The sequence below is a fragment of the Melozone crissalis genome, unplaced genomic scaffold, assembly GCF_028551555.1.
Source record: "Melozone crissalis strain CALT ecotype California unplaced genomic scaffold, PUWL_Pcris_2 ptg000013l_1, whole genome shotgun sequence".
Taxonomy (NCBI): Eukaryota; Metazoa; Chordata; class Aves; order Passeriformes; family Passerellidae; genus Melozone; species Melozone crissalis.
The window spans coordinates 61,378,816-61,399,203 of record NW_026535791.1 but is presented as its reverse complement, the minus strand read 5'-3'; the positions used below and the strand labels follow the sequence as shown (position 1 = coordinate 61,399,203).

Genomic DNA, 20,388 nt, shown 5'->3' with positions numbered 1-20,388 from the left:
CTTTATTTTCAGGCAACATTCCATGTTTTCCAATATAGTTATCTCTGAAAATCAAACAACTAAACACACTCCCCAGCTCCAAATATAAATAAAAATTTAAAAAAAATTAAAAAGCCACCTTTGGTTGGTCTTTGTCACATTGGTGAGCTGCAAAAATTATTATATTCAGTTTTCTATAAATATTCCTTTCTGGAAGTGAAGGAACTCCTTCACTGCTCACCCCCAGAGCACCTCATGAGTTGATTCATACTCCCATTTTCATGTCACCTCTTGCTAGAAACACACTCACTTTAATCAAAAAATCTTTTCTGCTGTTTTGTTTTAGCTCAGGGCAAGCAGCAGGCTTAAGAAAACCCACTGTGCTAGCAAAATGAAAGTTCACAGGGACCCAAGAAACCACTGTGTGCTGAGATCTCTGGCACTGGACATTGAGAGGGGCAGGCTCAGAGATCAGGAAAGGGTGAGGAAGCTCTCTCCCATCATAACTGCATTGGATATGATTCACCACAGCATTTCTTCTCCAGTTTTATGCAAAACTCTGACTAACCTGTTCCAGAAAGGGACAACTTCTGACCCTAGTCTCTGCCTGCATCAGTTTACATTCATTTAACATTTTCAAGGTTAAGCAAAGGTTGCTGAGCACTTTTTTTAAAAATAAAGAATAGGATGTGAAAAATTCCCTTTTCATTTCTCATTTCACAGGTGAGCTTCAGCAGCAGTCTTGATGCAACTGAGACCAGACATGGTAGAGACCATTTCTAACTTCTCCAACTGAAATAATGACTGAGAACTTAAACACCAGGAGTACTCATAACTTGCATGTTTTATCTCTGAGATGGAATTCCTTTTGCTTGAACAGGGACCTGATCAGCACTGTACCAGTAAGTGTGTCACTCTCAGTTGCCCATGCCTTGTAATATATGGGGGGAAAGCAGATGTGTACATAATCAAATACATAGGCTGCAGAACTTAGAGAAAAAAATATTCAGAAAATGCTCTTCTCTCTACTCAAGATCAAATTCCTCTCTATTCCAAACCTGTACATATTTTTAGTTTTAAATAAGTTATATCTAGATATTTTCACATTGATGATCCCATATGCAGAAAACTGAGCACAAGACACTTCACAGCTCCCTCACAAATGAGGGCAGCTGAGGAAGCCTTTATTCTTAGTCACAGCATCCTGGCCTCTGAAAGGCTGCTAAAGGAACAAATTCCTGAGTCTGATGAACTGCTTGTGGCATAGTTCCTTTACAGGTAAACTCCAGCAATACCAGTACCTGAAGCCATTTAAAATCTCACAACTTTGCTTCAGACCCCAGTGGCTGGTACAATGTCTGAGCAAGCTGAAGTGCTGCTGGCTCACACACCTGGTTCTGTACAGCTCAGTGCCCAGAGTGGGGGTCCATGGTGGGGTCCCAGCCCACAGCCCTGCCCTGCTGAGCTCCTCACCCACTCCCAGCCACCAGCAGCTCTCCTCAGTGGGCATTTACAGCAGGTGGAGATCACCCCAGCCAGGAAAAGCACCTTCATTGCAGAGAGCAAGGCAATGCCAAGCAGATCCCTGAGCACACCCTTGTAGACTCCTCACACTGAGAAGTGCTCTCCTGCGCCTCCATATCTGCTACTGCTACGCAGGGGATGGACTACACTGTCTTTGTAACTGTACCTCTGCAGGAAACAGGTTCACTTGTCCAAACAACAAAGATAGTGAAAGCTAAAGCTGAAACAACCCAACACTTCCAGGGGTGGTGGAAGATCTCTTGCTCTTTGGAAGAATCACTCTGTCATTTAGCATAACAATGTTTTCATGTTGCGTTTCTTCCATAAAATCTTCAGATTCACCCTGGTCCCTGAGCATCTGCAGGTGTCTGTCCATCTGTCTCCCTCCTATTTCAAGCATGAGATTTGTCACAAGTGTTTTGATGTCACACACCCATTCTGGCCTTATGTAGTCATGGCTGAGTCTGAAAAATGACAGCTGTGAGATCAGGGTTAAATACAATTTCCTCTCCCTTCACCTGTTTTCCACTATCTGTTTGCACGGCGCTCAGGTTATTAATGGAACTGACATCCCTGCACAACTGAGTGAGCAGTAGCAGCAGCCAGATAACAAGGGAGAAGCTGACAGCAGCAATCTAACCCCAGAGATAAGAGATAAGCAAACATGCCATGGCTATTAGTTTCAGCTCTGGCCAATGGAGAAGAACATCTCCTGTGGTTACTGACCAGGAAGGCCCAGTCTTCCTGTGAAGGTTAAATTAAATTCAGGATGTGATAGATTATTCTTAGAGCTGAAAAATTAAAGTTTGTGATGAGAAATAAATATTTGATGTAAAATGGATAAGAAAGAAAAGGGGATGTTAATCTGATAGAAAGTGAAGACCTATTTTTATTCAGAGAAAAGCATGGAGCACTTCTGCTCTAGAAGAAAAGTACCATTCTCTGTTTCTTCCAGGTGAAAAAATGTTACTCTAAAAATTGGCATTTTCAAACAGATATCTACGGAATGGTGTCGGAGTGGCAGCCTCAAAATCCTGACCAAATTCCAAACTAGGTAAGTAGCACAAATTTTCAAATCCCTTACATCATGTCTGAGAAGCATCTACTTTCCTTACATCTTCCTATTGAGTTGTCTCCTTCTTTTCATATGTCCATGCACATGGTAGAAGGAGGAATGGGCTGTTCAGCCTCAAAAAGGGATAACTGAGAAGGAACCTCATCAATGCCTCTGAGTATCTGAAGGGAGAGTGTCAGAGGATGGAGCCTTTTGGATGTTCTTCTCAGTGGTGCCAAGTAGCAGGACAAGAGACAGAAACTGATGCATGGGAAGTTCCACCTGAACATGAGGAAGAATTTATTCAATGTGAAAGTGACCAAACACTGGCACAGATTGCCTGGAGAGGCTGTGGAGTCTCCCTCACTGAAGATGTTCAAGAACCATCTGGGCACAGCCCTGTGCCAGGTGCTCTGGGATGGCCCTCCTTGAGCAGGGAGGTTGGACCAGATGGCCCCACTGTGGTCCCTTCCTACCTGAGCCATGCTGTGATTCTATGAAAGATGAGTCAGGAAGATAAACCCCTAGTGATGCACAAAGGAATTGCAGACATATTAGAAAGTAATTAAAATGTGACTCTGCCTTTTCCAAACTTCAACACATTCCAACCTAGTGAGGAGATTTGCTCATCGCTCCCTGCAATGCAACTACTACAGTGCAACCAGGCCCTCGAAATTTTTGCACCCAGACAGAGACTACCCTAATTTCAGAATGCTCACTTCCACAAAGGAGAAGAGTGGCTAAGGTTTAATTGGCACTCAACAAAATACACTCTCCAATTGAGAAATAGCAAGGTTGTTTCAAGAATATCTGAATCAAGCTTTCCAGTAAAACCAGTAAATTAAAAAGTCAGCAGTCTCCCCTATAGGCTTTTGAACAGGAATGAAGTGTCTAACTGCAATTAGAGTCTTTGGAAATTTCCCCTGCTTTTCTTAGCTCTTCTGAAGTATGTCTAGCAGTTTCTATGACTGCTCTGAAATAGTCTTATACTTTGTGAAGTTCTCTGACATCCTTGCAGCAAAGATATAAAGTTATCTTAAAGGAACATGTAAAAGGTGTCTTGCAAGCTTTGGTTTTGAAACTCCATCCCTCTCTTTTACCAAGTATTGTTCTATCAGTTTTGTGTTGGCTTTCATTCTTGAAAAAGCCATTGAAATCAGAAGTCCTGAGTCTCAGGGCTGGTTCCACTGTCATATTTTTGCATTCGTCTTAGGATGGATCCACAGACCCCACAAGACTCAAAAGGCATTTCTAATTTTTGCAGAGCACCCAGTAACCACTTTCAAGACTGGATGATTTGTCATCTTTGTGCAAAGTAGCTTGGCATTAAGTAAGATTAATTTCAGCTCCTGAAGCTGTGGTGCCTGGCCCTTTTTGTCTGGGCTTGCCTCAGATCTCAATGAAATGTTATATTTCAGAACGGTATCTAGTGCATGCCTTGGACAGGCTATGTGAAGAAAAGCAGGAGGCTCCTTTCTCCCAGTATGTATTGCTGTGCCAAGACTTTAGCACAAGAGTGAGCACAAAAAGAGAACAGGTGATGATGATTCTCTGGTTTCTGCACTACCATAACACAGGAGAAGGTGACATTTTTCAGTCAAGCAAAAAAGACGTTCTTTTTACCCACAGAGCACAGTGAGGCAGTGGCACTCATTGCTTTGGGAAGTTGTGGATGATGAAAATTGTTGTGGGTTCAAAAAGTCAGTAGACAAACTCAGAGGAGGAAAATATGAGTAAATACAGAGACACCACTTCTGGCTCAGGAAGCAAGTGAGCTGCAGTTTGTCAGAGGCCAGGAAAGGACAGTGGGAATGTGTCCCTTTATGCTCGCCCTGTCCTTGAGTTCAACTCTAAACATCTGCTACTGTTTGGCCACTGTCCGAAGCAGAGCCTGGACTCTGCTCTGAGCAGTAAAACTGTCATGGTCATGGTGAAATCACCCAACTGTGAGGAGACAGAGACCAAGGAGAACTGAGAAAGGGGGTTGTGGCTCAGATAAGTGACTGCAGGGCTGGACAGGGCCAGCAAGTTGTGGCTGGGAAACAAATGGCTTCAGTGGGATAAACCACGGACACCCACCTCCTTTAAAGTACCTATACTTTGTAAAATCAGGGCTTGTACAGATGGCTCTTGATTTCCTAGGGCCCAAATTACACTGTGTTGTCTAGGGAGCTTTGTAGTTCTCTGAAGAAGCAGAACAAGCCCTGTAGGGTAAACAAAGGTACCTAACACTGCCCAAGAGAGCCACCTATAGCTAGGCAAAGTCCTGATGTTTTCCTGTGCTCCTCTTGACTCAGTCTTCAGACTCAGAGATGTGGAGAAAACAAATGTTGCATATACAACTTCGAAATAAAGCAAAGCAGCAGGCAAGTTCAGGAGCCAAATGATTGCACAGTGACCTTGGGATTTGTGCTCCATGACTTAAGGAGGTTAATAATGTTACAGAAAAATCTTACTAGAGGAAAAACAAGCTCTTTTTTGGCTTATAATCCATGCTTTAAAAATAGTACTGCAAAGCAAAAGAACTAACTTCCAAATAGGAAATTATTCCTGTGCCATAGCCTAAGAGGATCTTTTACAAGAGACTTGGAGAATTTAAGAAAAACGTCTTTTTTCAAGCCTCCAGTTAAACCCAAGAACAAAGGACATTTTAGGAAGGAAAAATAGTGATTAATAAAATAATGGTTCCTGCCCAGGAGTGGGAATAATTTAACATGCCAGTGATGATCTTCCATTGAATTATCCTTTGAAGAGCAGAAGCAATAAATTACCATTTTAAAGAAGTGAGCCCTCGTCACACAAGTTATGTCAATGGAGTTTCAGTTGTGGGTTCCCCCTTTCCCCTGTGGCCCACCATGCCAAAACAGATCTGTCAATAGCATTCAGCCACCATGGCTGGCTGCATTCTGCACCTTCACTGTAAGGGAGACCAAAGGGCGTCCCTTCTCTCCTCCATCCCTGCAGAGGCTTTGACGTGGCCATGGGTAATTCACAGAACATGCCTTTGAAGAGCTTGCCAGAGACACCCTTGGAGCTGCACCCAGTTGAATAATTTCTCTGTTCTGCAAATGAGGGCGAAATGTAATGAGGGAGACTAAAAGGGCAAGAACAGAAACCTGTTTGGGGTGTTTGTTTGTTTGTTTATCAGAGCATTCCACTGAAAATTCAGGGAGTTAACAGACATACTTGCAGCAAATTTGAGATGATAGTCAAATATGTACAATAAAAAAAGGGTTTGAATAGAGCAGAGGAGTAAGGACAGAAGAGAAAACAGCAGCACAGCCCAGAGCTGAGCGCTTCTCTCGGACTCCGAGCTCCTTTGGAAGCAGCGTGAGCTCCATCCAGAGAGCCAGGTGAGAACTGCACGGGAAGGCAGAACCACCTCACCCTCTTAGAAACCTTTTCTGTGAGATTGGCTTTTAGACGGTCTGGTTTAAATTCATCTTTCGATCACAGAAAGAAAGGAATGGAAGGAGGAGAGAGATAAATTATTAGATGTTATCTCATGATATTGTTTTGTTACAAAAGGAATGTCAAACCTTAACTCCAAACTATACAACAGCTGAAGAGATTATTCTCAGATATCAAGGCTGCAAGACAATTGTTCCCTGTGTCACATGGAGTAGTAGATTTGATCCTTTCAACATCAAATTAGTAGTGTCCCCTCTGAGTAACATAAAACAACAGGACAGACACAAAGAGTCACAGATGGAGTGAATAGATAGAGCTGACAAGCTGCCTAAAGCAAAATTCACCAATAGTTTCTACCAGAGGGTCCTTTGTAAGTCCTTTGGAGGTCGATGGTTCCTTTCCTGATTGCAAAGCATCAGGCTGACAGCAAGGTTTACAAATTTGGCCTCAGCCAAGCACAAAAGAAAGGAGGGCATCAGTCAGAAAACAGGAAGCAGTGAGTATCTGAATCACAGAGAGGATTTGCAATTAATTCTCTTTCAAACCTGCCATGTCCTTTTCATTACAATGTTGTCATCTAAAGATACAATCACCACAAGACCCTCTATGCTCATTGTCCAGACACCAAGACTGACCCTCTTCTTCTTTCAGGAAATGAGTAAAAAAATTGTTAATGACCCAAATATGCCTGGAATTAAAGAAAAATTAAAGGAAATTAAACAGATCACATGGAGCAGGCACAGTAAACAAAACCACCATCAGGTTTCTGCAGTTAATTTCTTTTCAGAGCATTTGAACATTTCAAAAATGAAATGTGATTAAAAATACAGAGGATGAGCAAAATAACTGAATCAGTCATTTCCATGTAGGATACAGTTCTGCCATGGAACCTAGGGCAGAACCTCCAATCTGCGCTGCTACAAGGGACAATGTGACAGTTAGTGATGAAAACATAAATGACCTAAATCATCCTTAACCTAAATAATAGCATCCTTTCTTTACTTAATTGATAGAATAGAATTAGAATATTTTGGTTGGAAGGAAGAGCATCTTGTCCAACAGCTAGACCACCTCAGAGTGACCAGAAGTTAAAGAACAGTGTTAAGGGCATTGTCCAAATTCTTCTCAAACACAGGTTTGGGCCAACAACCACCTCTCCAGGAAGTCTATTCCAGTGGTTGACCACCCACTTGGTAAAAATAAGATTCCTAATGTCCAGTACAACCTCTCCTGATGAAGTAGCTTTGAACTGTCCAAACTGGGTGCAGCACTTGCTGTCACTGGACCCCAGGGAGATGAGATCTGCACCTCCCTCTCCACTTCCCCTCTTCACGAAGATGTAGAGGTGGCCCCTCAGCCTCCTTTTCTCCAAACCAGACAGCCCCCAAGTCCCCAGCTGTTTCCCTGCACCCTCTCTCTCCCAATTTATACTTGGTTCCTGGTGTTTCTCCATCCTGGGTGCAGAGTCCAGCATGTGGATGACATTTATTGACAAAGAAATGCAACTTTTACAGATCTCTACATTAGAGTAATAGTGGGGTTTTTTTAACCAACCAATCTCCCTTATAAAATTCATGCTTGTCTGTGCTGCTTTATTAAAGCCTAAGTATTGAAAAAGTAACAGCAGAAAGTGCTAGGCTCATGAGATTTAATTAGAACAGTGTAACAGATTTTGAAGGTTCTGCTGTATTATAAAACTTAGATTTCCCCTGTGAATTATCTGACCCTACATGTAATGAATCTATTTCTTGAATTAAAAACATGCTCATCCAAGAGTTCCAGGACAAACAGAAGATCTATCATTAACAATAAGTAATATTTAATAAACATACACTCCATGCCTGGAAATCTACCAAATGTCTCTCTAGGCTCTTTCCTTCCAGCCAAGCAGCTATTTCTGTGGATCTGAACTTAAACTTGTAGACGTAAGTCATATCACGTAATTGTTGCTGCAGTATCTAAGGCATTACATAACACTCGTGTCTTACAAGTTTGACTTTGTTCCTATGTCAGCAAACTATGAAATGGTTTTTCAGTTCAGTGAGAATGATTTTGAACCATTGGCTATACATTTCATAGTACTATGGCTTGTAGTATTAGTATTATTTTTGTTGTACTTATGGAATTTAGTTTGTCATGCATTTTTCAGCCCAGACTCACCCTTCTAAATTCAGAACCTTCTATGACATGTCTAAATTGGGAGCAAAGTGCCATGTGCTTCCAAAATCTGTCAACAGAGGGAAACAGCCATCTCTACCTACCAGAGATCTAGCCTACCTTCTGATGAAAATCCTCCTTAAAATGGGAAAGGGAGAGCTTTTTTTAGGAGTTCATTGGGTTTTGGCAGTGTTTGTATAATTTCCCTGCTGAAAGGTAGGTAGCAAATTTTGAACACAGTACCTAAGCATGTTGTTATATAGAAATATCTTTGTTAAGGAAATCATTAGAAAATAATCCTGCTCTTATTTTGCATCAATTTTAACAAATATCTAAATTACAGATTATTATATTTCTAATGGCATTTCTAGCAAAAAAAAAAAAGTGTAACAGCCAGGAAGAAGTAATAACTGCAGCCCATTTACCACCAGGTTAGCAGGAAATAAATGTCATTTCACTATTGTTCTCTTGTTATTGAGTTTATTGGTGCATTTATGCAGCTCTATTTCATTTGCACATATATGAATAGCACTGCTTTATAAAATGTAAATGGGCTGCACATGGAATTTAAATCTTTCCAATGATAAAATTCCTCAACAGCCTTTTCATTAGAATTACTAAAAATTTTGAAGTCCGTGTTTGCTTTTAAATTAAACCACTGCTATTTTTATTCAAGCACAGAGAGCAGGAACAGTTCAGCTGCACTTGCCTGTCAGTTTATTCAAAGAGGGTGCTTACTAATTCACTGATATCCCATTGCCTCGGTAAATAAGGACACAGACCTACACAACACCCTCCACTTGTCTTTTTATACAACCCCTCCAATTGCTGCTCTGGGGGCAGGGCTCTGCATCTGGACAATCTTCCTTTCCACTCATCACATGCTGTAAATGTGGAAACAGGGTGAAAAGGAGGTTTTGAGTACATCCTCCAGCCTTCACCTTTGCCTCCTGCATTTTATTGTGACTTTATCTGAAAGCAATCAGGACCAGTAATGCCATCCTTGATTATAACACTTCATAACTGGCATTATTCTGCCAGGAAATGGATGTTCAGCTGGGATCACCATTATGCTCTCAAAAGACAGCTCTCAAGTTAGACCTCCCTCCACAGCACTGGAAAAACTGTAAAACCTGAATTATTCTCATATCCCCTTCTAGGCTAGATCCTCCCTCTTCACAGCAAATACTCTTGGTTGTCACAGGTGTTTCAGGCACTGTTTTCTGTCTGTAGATTGCTGTGTCCCTGGAATCCCAGTCAAGGTGAAGACTTTGTCAAGAAAAGCCAAATCTGAAATAAGCTCATAGTCTACATCAGCCAGAGCCAGATAGGGAAAGGTGGATGCAAGGAAAGAAGAACAAGGTAACAAAAATAACTTCAGCAGAGAAGCAGGAGCTCAGATGGCTCCGCATTCAGAAAAACAAATGTGTCCCTTCACAAAGAAAATTGTCAGTAACTGGAACTGCAAATACAGTGCATGGCATACTGTTATCACTCAAGTCAAATCTTTATCATAGCAGGATTTTTTTTATCCAACATTTATATTTATTACCTTCTCATGAGCTTTTCTTTTTGTTTCAGAGTCCATCCAGTCGTTCTCCTTTTCTAACATGTCAATAAAAGCCCAGCGAATTCCTTCAGTCAATTCCTCCATCTGCAAAATATTTAGTAAATCCCTCCCCAGTAAAATATATCATGGCAGAATCATTGTAAGGAAAGTTTTGGTGTGTATAGGAGTGATAGATTTGTTCAGACTACAAATAATTGCAGATCAGATGGTATCTGCTCTCCTTTCTTGAAGGCTAATTTCTGATTTCTCCAGTAGTAACATGCTTCTTCTGAAGGCAAGTTTTTTTCCATCTTCTTTCCCTTCTGGCATCACACACCCTGTTCATTGCTGATCATTTCATGTCATATTTGTGAGAATACCCATCTTGAAATGATAAAAAACACTGAGAGATTTTCAGTCCTTTGGGGAGATTTCTGTGCCTTAGGTTCTAGATCACTGGCCCATGCAAAAGGAGCCAGCTGAAAGGCATTTGCACAAATAAAGCCTTTTCTGCAGAATGCCTGTGGCCTCGTTTGGTTTATGTGAGACAGAGACACGCCTTATTAATACTGGCAAAGAACTGAATTTGGGCTGACAGCATCATGATCCAAATACAAAGCAGCATCCAAATATTTAGCCTGTATTTAGCTGCATTTGTGAAGCATTGCTACCCTTTACTTACAGCAGGGAGGGAGACCCTGGCTCACACCACTGAGAAGCCTTAGCTGCTTCTGTGGTCCTGGACCATAAATGACAGCTTGGATCTGAGCAAAACTGGGAAAGCCCACAACCACTTCACCTCAGCTGCTTCTTCAGACACCTCTGCAAAGCCAAGACCGCATCTCAAGCAAGTAAATAATAATAATAATAATAGGACTGTTCAGTGAGCATGCACATTAAGAAAACCCTGAAATTACAAAAAACAAGAAATATAATGGCTAAGATATGCATTATATGAGTCTAAAGAGCCCTCATTCCTATGGATCTGTCTGGCAGCCCAGAAGTGTATGCAACCTGCTGTCTCTATTTATGTCAGCAGATGAACCCCACAACAAATAGCCCTGGGAATGCTGTGAGAGTGAGGCAATGAGAGGGATCCAGCCACTGCCTGAGTCCTTTAGCACAAACCAGAGTTGAGACAGCACAAGACATGACAGATACCCATTAGATGAAGACTTATTGGAACTTTGTGTTATCAGTTATGTTACATTTGAAAATAATGAAAATGTCAAGCAGCAGAGATTTGTATAATCTTATTCTATAAATCTAGTAGATCTGAAATGTCATTAAAAGCAGGGACTAAACCCTTAAAAGTAACATTTCTTTTAGCTAAATTGTCATTAATGTATCAGACAAACATTTTAATCTGGAACTGTCATTTATTTGTGGTGAAGTGGGAAAAAAAATGTAGCAAAGTTCCTTGGATTATTCATTTTTCCCCTACCCTTTTCAAAAAACATTTTTGCATTTTTAGAGGCAATATGGGTCAACGAGAGCAGGTCTAGCATTAACTATGACTAAAGAGTAAACATTCACAGTAAACAGCATCCCAGGAAATAGGGTAACTTAAAGATATTGATGACAGAGCACTGACTCAATTAACTTTGCTCACTAATGAGGTGAACTCCCTGTATTTGGAGGTTACAAGTTCAAACTCAAGCTCTGCAGAGGGGCCCTGGTGTATACTTAAGCTTTCTGCAGCAGCTGTAGCTGCAGGGGGCAGGGGCAGAAACCTATTCCTGCTATCAAAGTTATTACTGAAACTGCTCAGGCGTAACTGTAAAAAACACTGCAGGCACTCTGAGTTAGAAGCAGTGCTATATTTAGACACAAATAATGTCTTTCTTGATAAAAGAGGTATCTAAGGTATGAAACATCAATCACAAAACATGGTGGGGGGAAAGAATCCATATTATCTGCAAGTCAGGATTTGCTTATCATAGACAGATATATGCCATAAGCCAGAAAAAAAAAAAAAAAAAAAAAAGAAAAAACCTGTACAAATAAGAGCTTTACTCACATGCACTCTTACTGCTTAAGAAAGAGAAATAGAACTGAAAACCACTGAAATGAAAATGATAACACCACAAATTATTAACTTGAAAAGTACACTTCTAAATGAAATGCAACGAATTTCATCTGTATGTAATTTTATCTCCATGGGTTTTTCATTTTAAGACTGAATGTTGTGACCTACACTATGAATTTTATATGCATTTCTCACTATGGGTGCTACTGCGAATTCAGACTTCATAGTTTTCCAAAGCTTTGGTCTAAAAGGAATGTGCATACTAAGAAACATTCTAATTAACTTGCATTTCAAGAGAAACTCTGCTCTATCTGCTTCTCATAATTTTTCCTCACACATGCAAATATGAAAAGTGTCCATCCCCTCCATATAGTGTACATTTCTTATACTCCTACTCTTCCCACTTATCTGTGCAGGATAACATACTGCATATGCCTGGCATATTTTTGCCACAAAATGGCCAAATAGCGCATTACAAACTGGATCAAAAAAAAAGGAGATGGAAAAACTGGATCTCAGAGAGGAAACTCCAGCTGAAGGCAAATATGAAAAGAAATGCAGAACCTGAGAGGGAAACAGATGACAAAGATGTGGACAAGTCAAATAAGCATGTGGTTTCTAAAATGGGATCCTTCCCTGTGAAAGCAGTCCAAGGGGATAAAGTCAAAGGGGCAAACTCAGGCTACTGAGCCAGGGCAGTGCAGGGCTTCCACAGGGCTGCTGCTCCCAGCACAGGGTCCCATCTCATGTCTCCTCAACGGCTGTGCCTCTCCTGCATGGAGAGCTAAGTTCATGACTAAATCAGTCAATTTAGAACTGATTACTGCTTGAAAATCAATGGCTGTAAAAGCAGATATTGGAAAACTTCATAAGAAAAGCATGGACTGAAAATAAGTCATAAATTATTGTGAAGGGTTATTAATTATTTGAATATTGAAAATTTTAGAATGAGGATGAACATTTCTCTAGACTCAAAGGTATGGAAGAATATTTCCTTCCACTGTACAGCAGGAAAAATTTGAATCCCAGATACAAACTCTCACTATGTGACTCTCAGCTTCCCTTAATTTGGGCCAGATACCAGTCACATGTTTTTTGCTCAGATTACACAGACTGCTACTGTGTAGCAGTCACAGTTTTCAAAGAGCAATCCTAAAGCAGAGAAATCTCAACCAGTTTTTTGATTAGTCAGTGAAAACTTTACCATAATAAATTATATTAGCAATACCAAACTATTTCTCATCAATACCCCTCACTCTGGTCCTGCACAGCCTGGCTGTCATTATTTACATAAATTAACAGTGTTCAACCTGTTTTTGAACTGACTGCTTATTTTTCTGTAAGACTGCAGATGGAAAGAAGGGGCAGTGCCCAGGTGGGCAGAAAGTTAACACTTCTTCAAATTAATTCCATTTTCTCATAGTGTTTTTAAATTAAATAAAAACATTTTCAAAAATCTTATATCTTTTAAAACTTTGTTCTAACATCAGAGGCAATTTGTGAGGATGAAACCACTAACTGAAAATTTGCAGACAGAGACTGCAGAGGACTCACCATCTCTTTCTTGTCTTCTTTAAAATGGGCTTTCACAAACATCTTACCCACAACGTAGGGGAGGGCATTTTCTACAAGGTCCACACATTTATCCCACTGGGGCAGCAAAGTTGTAGTCCCATGGATCACCTGTAGACAGGGGCAAGTATTAGGCCATAACATCATGCTGTTTAAGAAGAATCTACACGGGGTACACACCAAAGCATATTTGTCAAAAAGCCACCAAAAGGAAAAATAATGATACTCTACAGTCATTCCTATTTTCATCTAATGCTATGACAAATATTTTGAACACTACAAAATACCTGTAAGATTTTAAACTTCAGAACAGTACCATGGTAGCAGTGATTTAGAGGGACTAGGCTTTGAGAATTAGTGCTTACTTTGGACTAATCTTGGTATTCTTTCTGTGTGAGAGACAATTTCCTCTAGAAAAACCCTGCTGTGAGATATCTCCTGAAAACGTTTCCCTCTCCTCTGACAGGGTGAGAAGCCTAGGAAGATTGTCCTCATCAAAATTGGGTTAGTCCTTATGAAACAGCTCCTGCAGAGCCCTCCATCACCATGAACTAATGACATCTAACACAGATGGGTACAGGTTCATATCTTCTTGTCATTTACCTGTCCAACTACTTTTATGGCAGTTTGTGTAAAGTAGTAAAATTGCTTTCAGTTCCTTTCCCAAATGGAGCATTTTCAGGAGAAAAGAGGTTTAAATCATCAAGAACACTTAATATGTTTGCCTCCCCCCAAAAAAATTTAAAAATCACTCTATGTTGCAGTAGAAAGACATTGGTAGAACAACTTGCATGCTTTACTAAAGGAATGGTATTAAATCCATACTTTCAGGCTCTGATGATGTCACCATAAATGAGCTTCAAAAGAAACAGTCAAGAATGGTCAACACAACAAGGGACAAGGTAAAACAGAACTCAAAAGCATTTGTTGCCTTGGTTTCTGTTTCTCCCAGGAGCAATCTTATTACTGTGGGTGCTTACCTAGCTAACATTACATTGCTCATCAAGATGTAGTTTGTGTAAATAAATCCTGCACACAAGATAGAAGATGAGCTCATATGCACAATAAACAGTGCTGATTTAAGAAACTTCTGTTATTTTCATTGTTCAAAGTGTTCCCTTCCCACTTAAGCAACTTAAGCTTTTCCACAGAGAAGAAACACAATTCCAGTCTGGCAGCCAACACCTGACAGCAGTGTAAAGGCAGACTATAGTCAGCATCGGAGCAGAGCAAGTGGGATAGAGATTCTGGCCTCTCACAGATTATAAAAGCCTTTTAAGCACCAATTTTGCAGTTTCTGAGCCCTTTCTTTTTTCCCATTATTCTCCTCCTTTGAGCACAAGATTAAATGTCCAGCAAAATGAAGGGTTTGGATTTGTCTTTTCCCAATAGGAAAATATTTCATTGGAAAATTCCAGAGCAGCTTAACCCTCAACTATTGAAGGTGAGATATTTTGGTAGTTCAAAGATTGATTTTCCCTATCATATTGTCTATAATTAGGCATAATCAATGACTCACACTTAAATACACCAGTGAATTGCATTTCCAAGTGCTTTTTATTAATACTCTATATGCAGTAATAGATTTTCGATGGCAAAGAGTACATTGCTTCTAAAAAGAACCCCTATTAGTCAAACCAATAAAAAATAAGGTGTTTTTTTTCTAAACAAAGCCAAATTTGACAATCAACTCCTTTTCCAAATTCTTCAACCTTGATACATAACACAACAAAACACTCAAAAAAAGATAAGAACAAAAGAGAAGAAAATTTCTCTCTAGGGTCAGAGTAAACCTGAAATGGAGCTTTTTCCTGGTACAGGGGAAAGAATGGAACTATGGTATTAGTCATCAGAGCTTGAAATTCCTTCCAAAAGCTGTGAGTATGCATCAGCCATAGGAATAGTCAGGAGACAGGGCTGACTTTTAGACTGTGGCATACTATTATTACAACATAATAATTATCATTATTTTGAGGGAGGCTTGACTGTAAGGAGGACATAAAGGCAGCACAGGCTGTGAGACCAATAAAAATAGAGCTGAGAGGAATAGATTATATCCCACAGCTGGTTTATTGATATTTATGTCACAACAGCCAACAGGAACTCCCTCAAATGGTCCTCCTAATATTAATGTACCACTCTAAAACACAGTACTTCAGGTAGTAACAGTGGCTATAAATAGCAGGTTTCAAGCCCTCCCAGCCAATTCAGAGCTTCATGACACAATTAACCAACCTCTTCCCCAGGTGCCACTGCACATTTACAAGGCCTCAAAGTGCCACTGCAGAGGAGCTGCTGATAGTTGCTGGTGTGGGTACTCAAAGCACTTTCTCTAGAGTCAGCAGGTTTGTTCTATTTCTAAACCTGAAGTTTTTTTAAAGTCTCATCATGCATTTTTCTTTCTCCTTGCAAAGATTTTAAGACCCTGGTGCCAAGATTTCTACACATCAGGTATAAAAGCCACCAATAGAAAGTGAGAAACTGGAGAAAAAAAGTCTGCTTATGATGGTTGAGGCTGACTAATTAATGAAACAATGGATGTATAAAATACATCCTTTTCTTTAATGGTCACAGATTTATCTCATGGCCATAACTTTTTAGTAGTAATTCAATGTTTTATTCTCTTACCTGACAGAGGGGTTGGTGGTTCTTTTTTATGATCCTAAAGTGCCACTAGTTCTCCATCCTCTGACTAGACAAATCTTACTCAACAATAGACTAGTGCAATGCCTTGGACTCCATTCCTCATGTCCTTTCTATTGACCTGTGAAATCTACACCCATTTACATGGCCAGAATTGTTTAACTTATTCATCAGTGACTTGCAGGAAGGGGCAGGGGCCTCCTCAGTGAGCTCCCTGCAGACCCAGAGCTGGCAGGAGTGGCCAGTACCCCCAGAGCTGGGCAGCCCTTCAGAAGGGCCCTGACAGGCTGGAGAGAGGCAGAGGAATGGGCTGGGATTCAGACAAGGCAAATGCAGGGCCCTGCACTGGGGAAGGACCAGCCCAGGCAGCAGCACAGGCTGGGGGTGCCCTGCTGGAAAGCAGCTCCGCAGACAAGGGCCTGGGGTCCCATGGACAATGAGCTGTCCATGAGCAGCAGTGCCCTGGGGCCGAGAGGGCCAATGGATCCTGGGGTGCATTAGGGACAGCAGGGCCAGCAGGGCAGGGAGGGGATCCTGCCCCTCCACCCAGCCCAGTGAGGCCTGTCTGGAGGGCTGGGTCCAGCTCTGGGCTCCTCAGCACAAGACAGACAGAGATTTCTGGAGCAGGTCCAGTGAAGGGAAACAAGGATGAAGAGACTGAACATCTCTCTTATGAGGAAAGTCTGAGGGAGCTGGGCCTGCTTAGCCTTGAGAAGAGACAACTGAGGGAAGCCCATCACTGTTTAAAAGTATCTGCAGGGGAGGTGCCAAGAGGATGGAGCCCTTTGGAGGCTCTTTTCTGTGATGCTGAGCAATAGGACCAGAGGCAGAAATTGATGCAGAGGAAGTTCCACCTGAACATGAGGAAGGATTTCTTTCCTCTGCAGGGAACAAGCACTGGCACAGATTGCCCAGAGAGAGTTTGGAATCTCCTTCACTGGAGATGTTCAAGAACCACCTGGGTACAATTCTGTGCCTTGTGCTCTGGGATTGCCCTGCTTGAGCAGGGAGGGAGGTTGGACCAGATGACCCCACTGTGGTCCCTTCCAATCTGACCCATTCTGTAATTCTATGACAGCCTTGATGAGATCATTAATAAGCACTCAATCACTTTGAATTCAATTTCTCTCTAAGCTTCTATGTCCCAGAGATGTGACAGCAGCCAGTTACCATATTAAAATGCACAGTACCCAAAGCTTAATGTTTTCTTTCAGGATTTTTTCTGCCATTATATAACTCAATGTAACTCAGTATTATGCTACAGACTGGCTGATAGCCAGCATCAATATATTTTACCTGACTAGCAAGAAATGTCCTAGAAGGGAACACCTACAAACTTGTCACTGTGGTTCTGACAGCCAATTTCTCATATTTTACATTAAGAAAATAGCATCTTTAACAAGACTATTTTGAATATGATCTCAGAAGTACAAGAGGCTGCCTTTCCTATGTAGTTTCCATCAAGCTATTGGAGATTATTGCTAGGTATGTGATCAACTCAGAACTATTCCAGTACTCCTCAAAGCAAAACAGTATAGATTATTTAGTCACCTGCATGGCTCACCAGGGAGGACAGAACATCCACACCTCCTGCACCATGCCAGCCACCTGTTGTCCGCCAATTTTCATAATGGCAAACAAAGTTCAGCATCCAAAGAAGCTGAGACACAAGACCAAGCACCATTCAGTTTCAGTTTCATCCTTGGTTTACTTAAGGAGCCCTCACACTGCCCACAAAATTACCAAGGTGGATTTCTATTCAGGGTTCACTGAATCAAATGTATGTGTTTTACATAGATGCCCATATTACTGAACAGATAATTGGTTCTGCTCTCACAGCTTCTGGCACTTTTCTGGTTCTTCTGCAACCCCAAGCTGGAAGGCACCTGATCATTTTCTCTGTGGAAATGACTGGGTATCCTTGTGCTTGAGCTCCTGTAATGGCATTAGAGCATGGGAGAGTGCTGAGAAAGCTTTAAAAAAATAAAATCCTAGACTTCTGGTTTAGTACAGCTGTATTCACAAGTGGGCAAACAGTAGTTTTCAAAAAGTATAGATTTTGGTCAAAAGGGTTTGGCCTGAATGTCACAGCCCACATAACCTAATTCAAGTTTCTGCCAAGGAAGACTAAATTTTTTAAAGGGGAGGTTTCAAAGCCTCTCTAACATCATCTAAAAGACTTTTTTTGTTTTAGTGTCATGTAAGTGTCTTAGTGACAAAAAATATGTTTATCAATTGTTTTAGAGGCTGTCTTCAAAAATAAAAAAGTTTATTCAAGAAATGTATCCAGCATGGAAAACATTTTTTGTTTTGCAAAGGTATAGGCAACTATAAGGGAAACCAAGAGTGTCAGCACTAGGACCCTGGTAAATGCTATGAAAGCATAACTTACCCGAGAAAATTCCAGCCACCGATACTGAAAGCGTCTACTGAGGTTAAATAACCTTGAATAAACCATCCTCCATACCAGGTAATTGGCAAGAGTCCTGTTAAATCAGGAATATTTTTTATCAAACATGCAAACACATATGATGTACCACAAAGCACTTACAGAAATATCTCCCCAAACATTTTACCCCAATGGTGGAAACTTCACCTTAAAAATTAATGAGTGATGGCCAAATTGATAAATCCCAATTACATGGAAGAATCTGTATGATTGCAGCCATTTAATATATAATTGCCCCATAATAACCATCTACTAGGGATAATTTATAACAGGTCCATCACATAGTATGTAATTTTTAGGTAATGTTTTATTTCAAAAGGCAGCTTTGATTTTCCTTAGAAGTGGCAAGAACTGTGTTATAATAACAGTTGCATCAAAGTTCTATCCAGAGATTAACTGGTTTTTCTTTTGTAGATCAAAGTGAATGTTATCTCCCCTCATTAGTAGGGCACATAAATGGTAACAGAATAGATAACAGTCCATCCCATATACACTCTCATTATCTCGTATTTGTATCTTTCATTAGAAGTTATCAATATGCTTTGAAAACTTCTACTATTCACAAAGTTATTAAAGTATTACCATTCCTGTTTTGTCAGATGGATAATTGAAATACCAAAAAAGAGAAGTATCAGTAACAAAAATCTTCTGAGAATTGAGGCTGAGAGATCAAGGAAGAGCTTGTTTAAAATTCCCAGGAGATCTGGCATCCATGCCCCTTTTCTAAAACTTTGGGCACCTGACTGGAGGATTTATGCATCCTAGGTTGATATCTCTCCATGTTCAGCAGTGGCTGTATGAGCTAAAGGTGCATTCTGAAATACACAATTCAACCTCAAACAGTCTCAAAACAAGTCCAACAATGGCCTACACTTCCTATTCTCACCTTCTTTTATACATGACATATTTTTCAAGGACAGTCATTGCTTCAAAGGCAGGACATTCAAATGTTATTTGTTTCCCACTGGGATATTCATAACATTTCTGACAGGCCATAGACTTCTCTGTGAATAGGAAAATGGCTCCTATGCAACCAAGGGTGCTATTATGGGCTGTCTGAACAACTCCCCCATCTCTAAAATCCCATTTCTGCAATCTCCCATTGCCATAGGTGTGGGGCAACGCAGCTGTTGCTGCAGTGTCACTCCATTAGAGACACATCACTCAGAGACACATCCCAAGCAGCTCCCTCCTCTGAATCAGAACAGCTTGGGAATGCACTTTGTGGGCATGCTGTCTTGACAGCAGCATTTGCTTGAGACATAATTTTGGTTTTGCCTCTAACCAGGCTCCAGTCCACCCACACAAAGCCTTCAGCTCAAGATGTGTTGCTGCATCTCTCACACTGGGTATATTCCGTCTTTTAGTACACAGATATATTCTATAGTGCACCTAAATGCCCATAATAATTGTAAAACATATCTGGAAAAGATTTTTTAGCATGTGACATGTACATTTATAAGATGGTACAAGTCACAAAAGCCAAAATAGTTAGCTCTGTTTAGAAAATCACACCATTTTAGGATCATTAAAAATTCATTTCAACCTAAGAAATGCCACAAAGTTCAGACTTGTCCCTTAAAAAGTTTCTGACAATGTGGAATTTTCTCACTCAATGACAAGTGAAGCACCCTAGGTTCTCATTGTTTTGGTAAATTACTCAAACTCCAGAAACCTCACAACAATCTGCCTCAGATATTTCAGCAGAGCTGAAGAATACCCAGCTGTAGCCACTTCTGCAGCATTTATACAAATCTCACAGATTAAAAGGTTAAAGATTTGCTTCCAGTCAAAAGCCTTGGGTAAAATCCTTAGCTAAATAAATCAATATCATGCACCAATTACATATTACAATTTGGTACTTACTCACAAAACCAAAATCAATTCTGTCTTCTGTGGACTTGTTTTCACACAGCAATGTTTGTCCTTACATTTGAGTTGGGGAACTTCTCTCAAAATGGCAATGAATGAAAGACTGAAATTCATAAAGCCTGGGTCTCAAAAGGTGACTTATTGAAAGG

At 40.6% G+C, this 20,388-nt stretch overlaps 1 protein-coding gene across 1 annotated transcript in view; it reads right to left on the bottom strand.

Moving 5' to 3' along the window:
• PHEX (phosphate regulating endopeptidase X-linked) overlaps positions 1–20,388 on the bottom strand; it is a 93,335-nt gene that overhangs the window by 38,472 nt on the left and 34,475 nt on the right. Inside the window, exons 10-12 of the mRNA XM_054272004.1 lie at positions 18,311–18,404; positions 13,258–13,386; positions 9,678–9,779 (exon numbers count right to left, since the gene is read on the bottom strand). Of these exons, the coding sequence (XP_054127979.1) occupies positions 9,678–9,779; positions 13,258–13,386; positions 18,311–18,404 (325 nt within the window). The remainder of the gene's footprint in view (positions 1–9,677; positions 9,780–13,257; positions 13,387–18,310; positions 18,405–20,388) is intronic.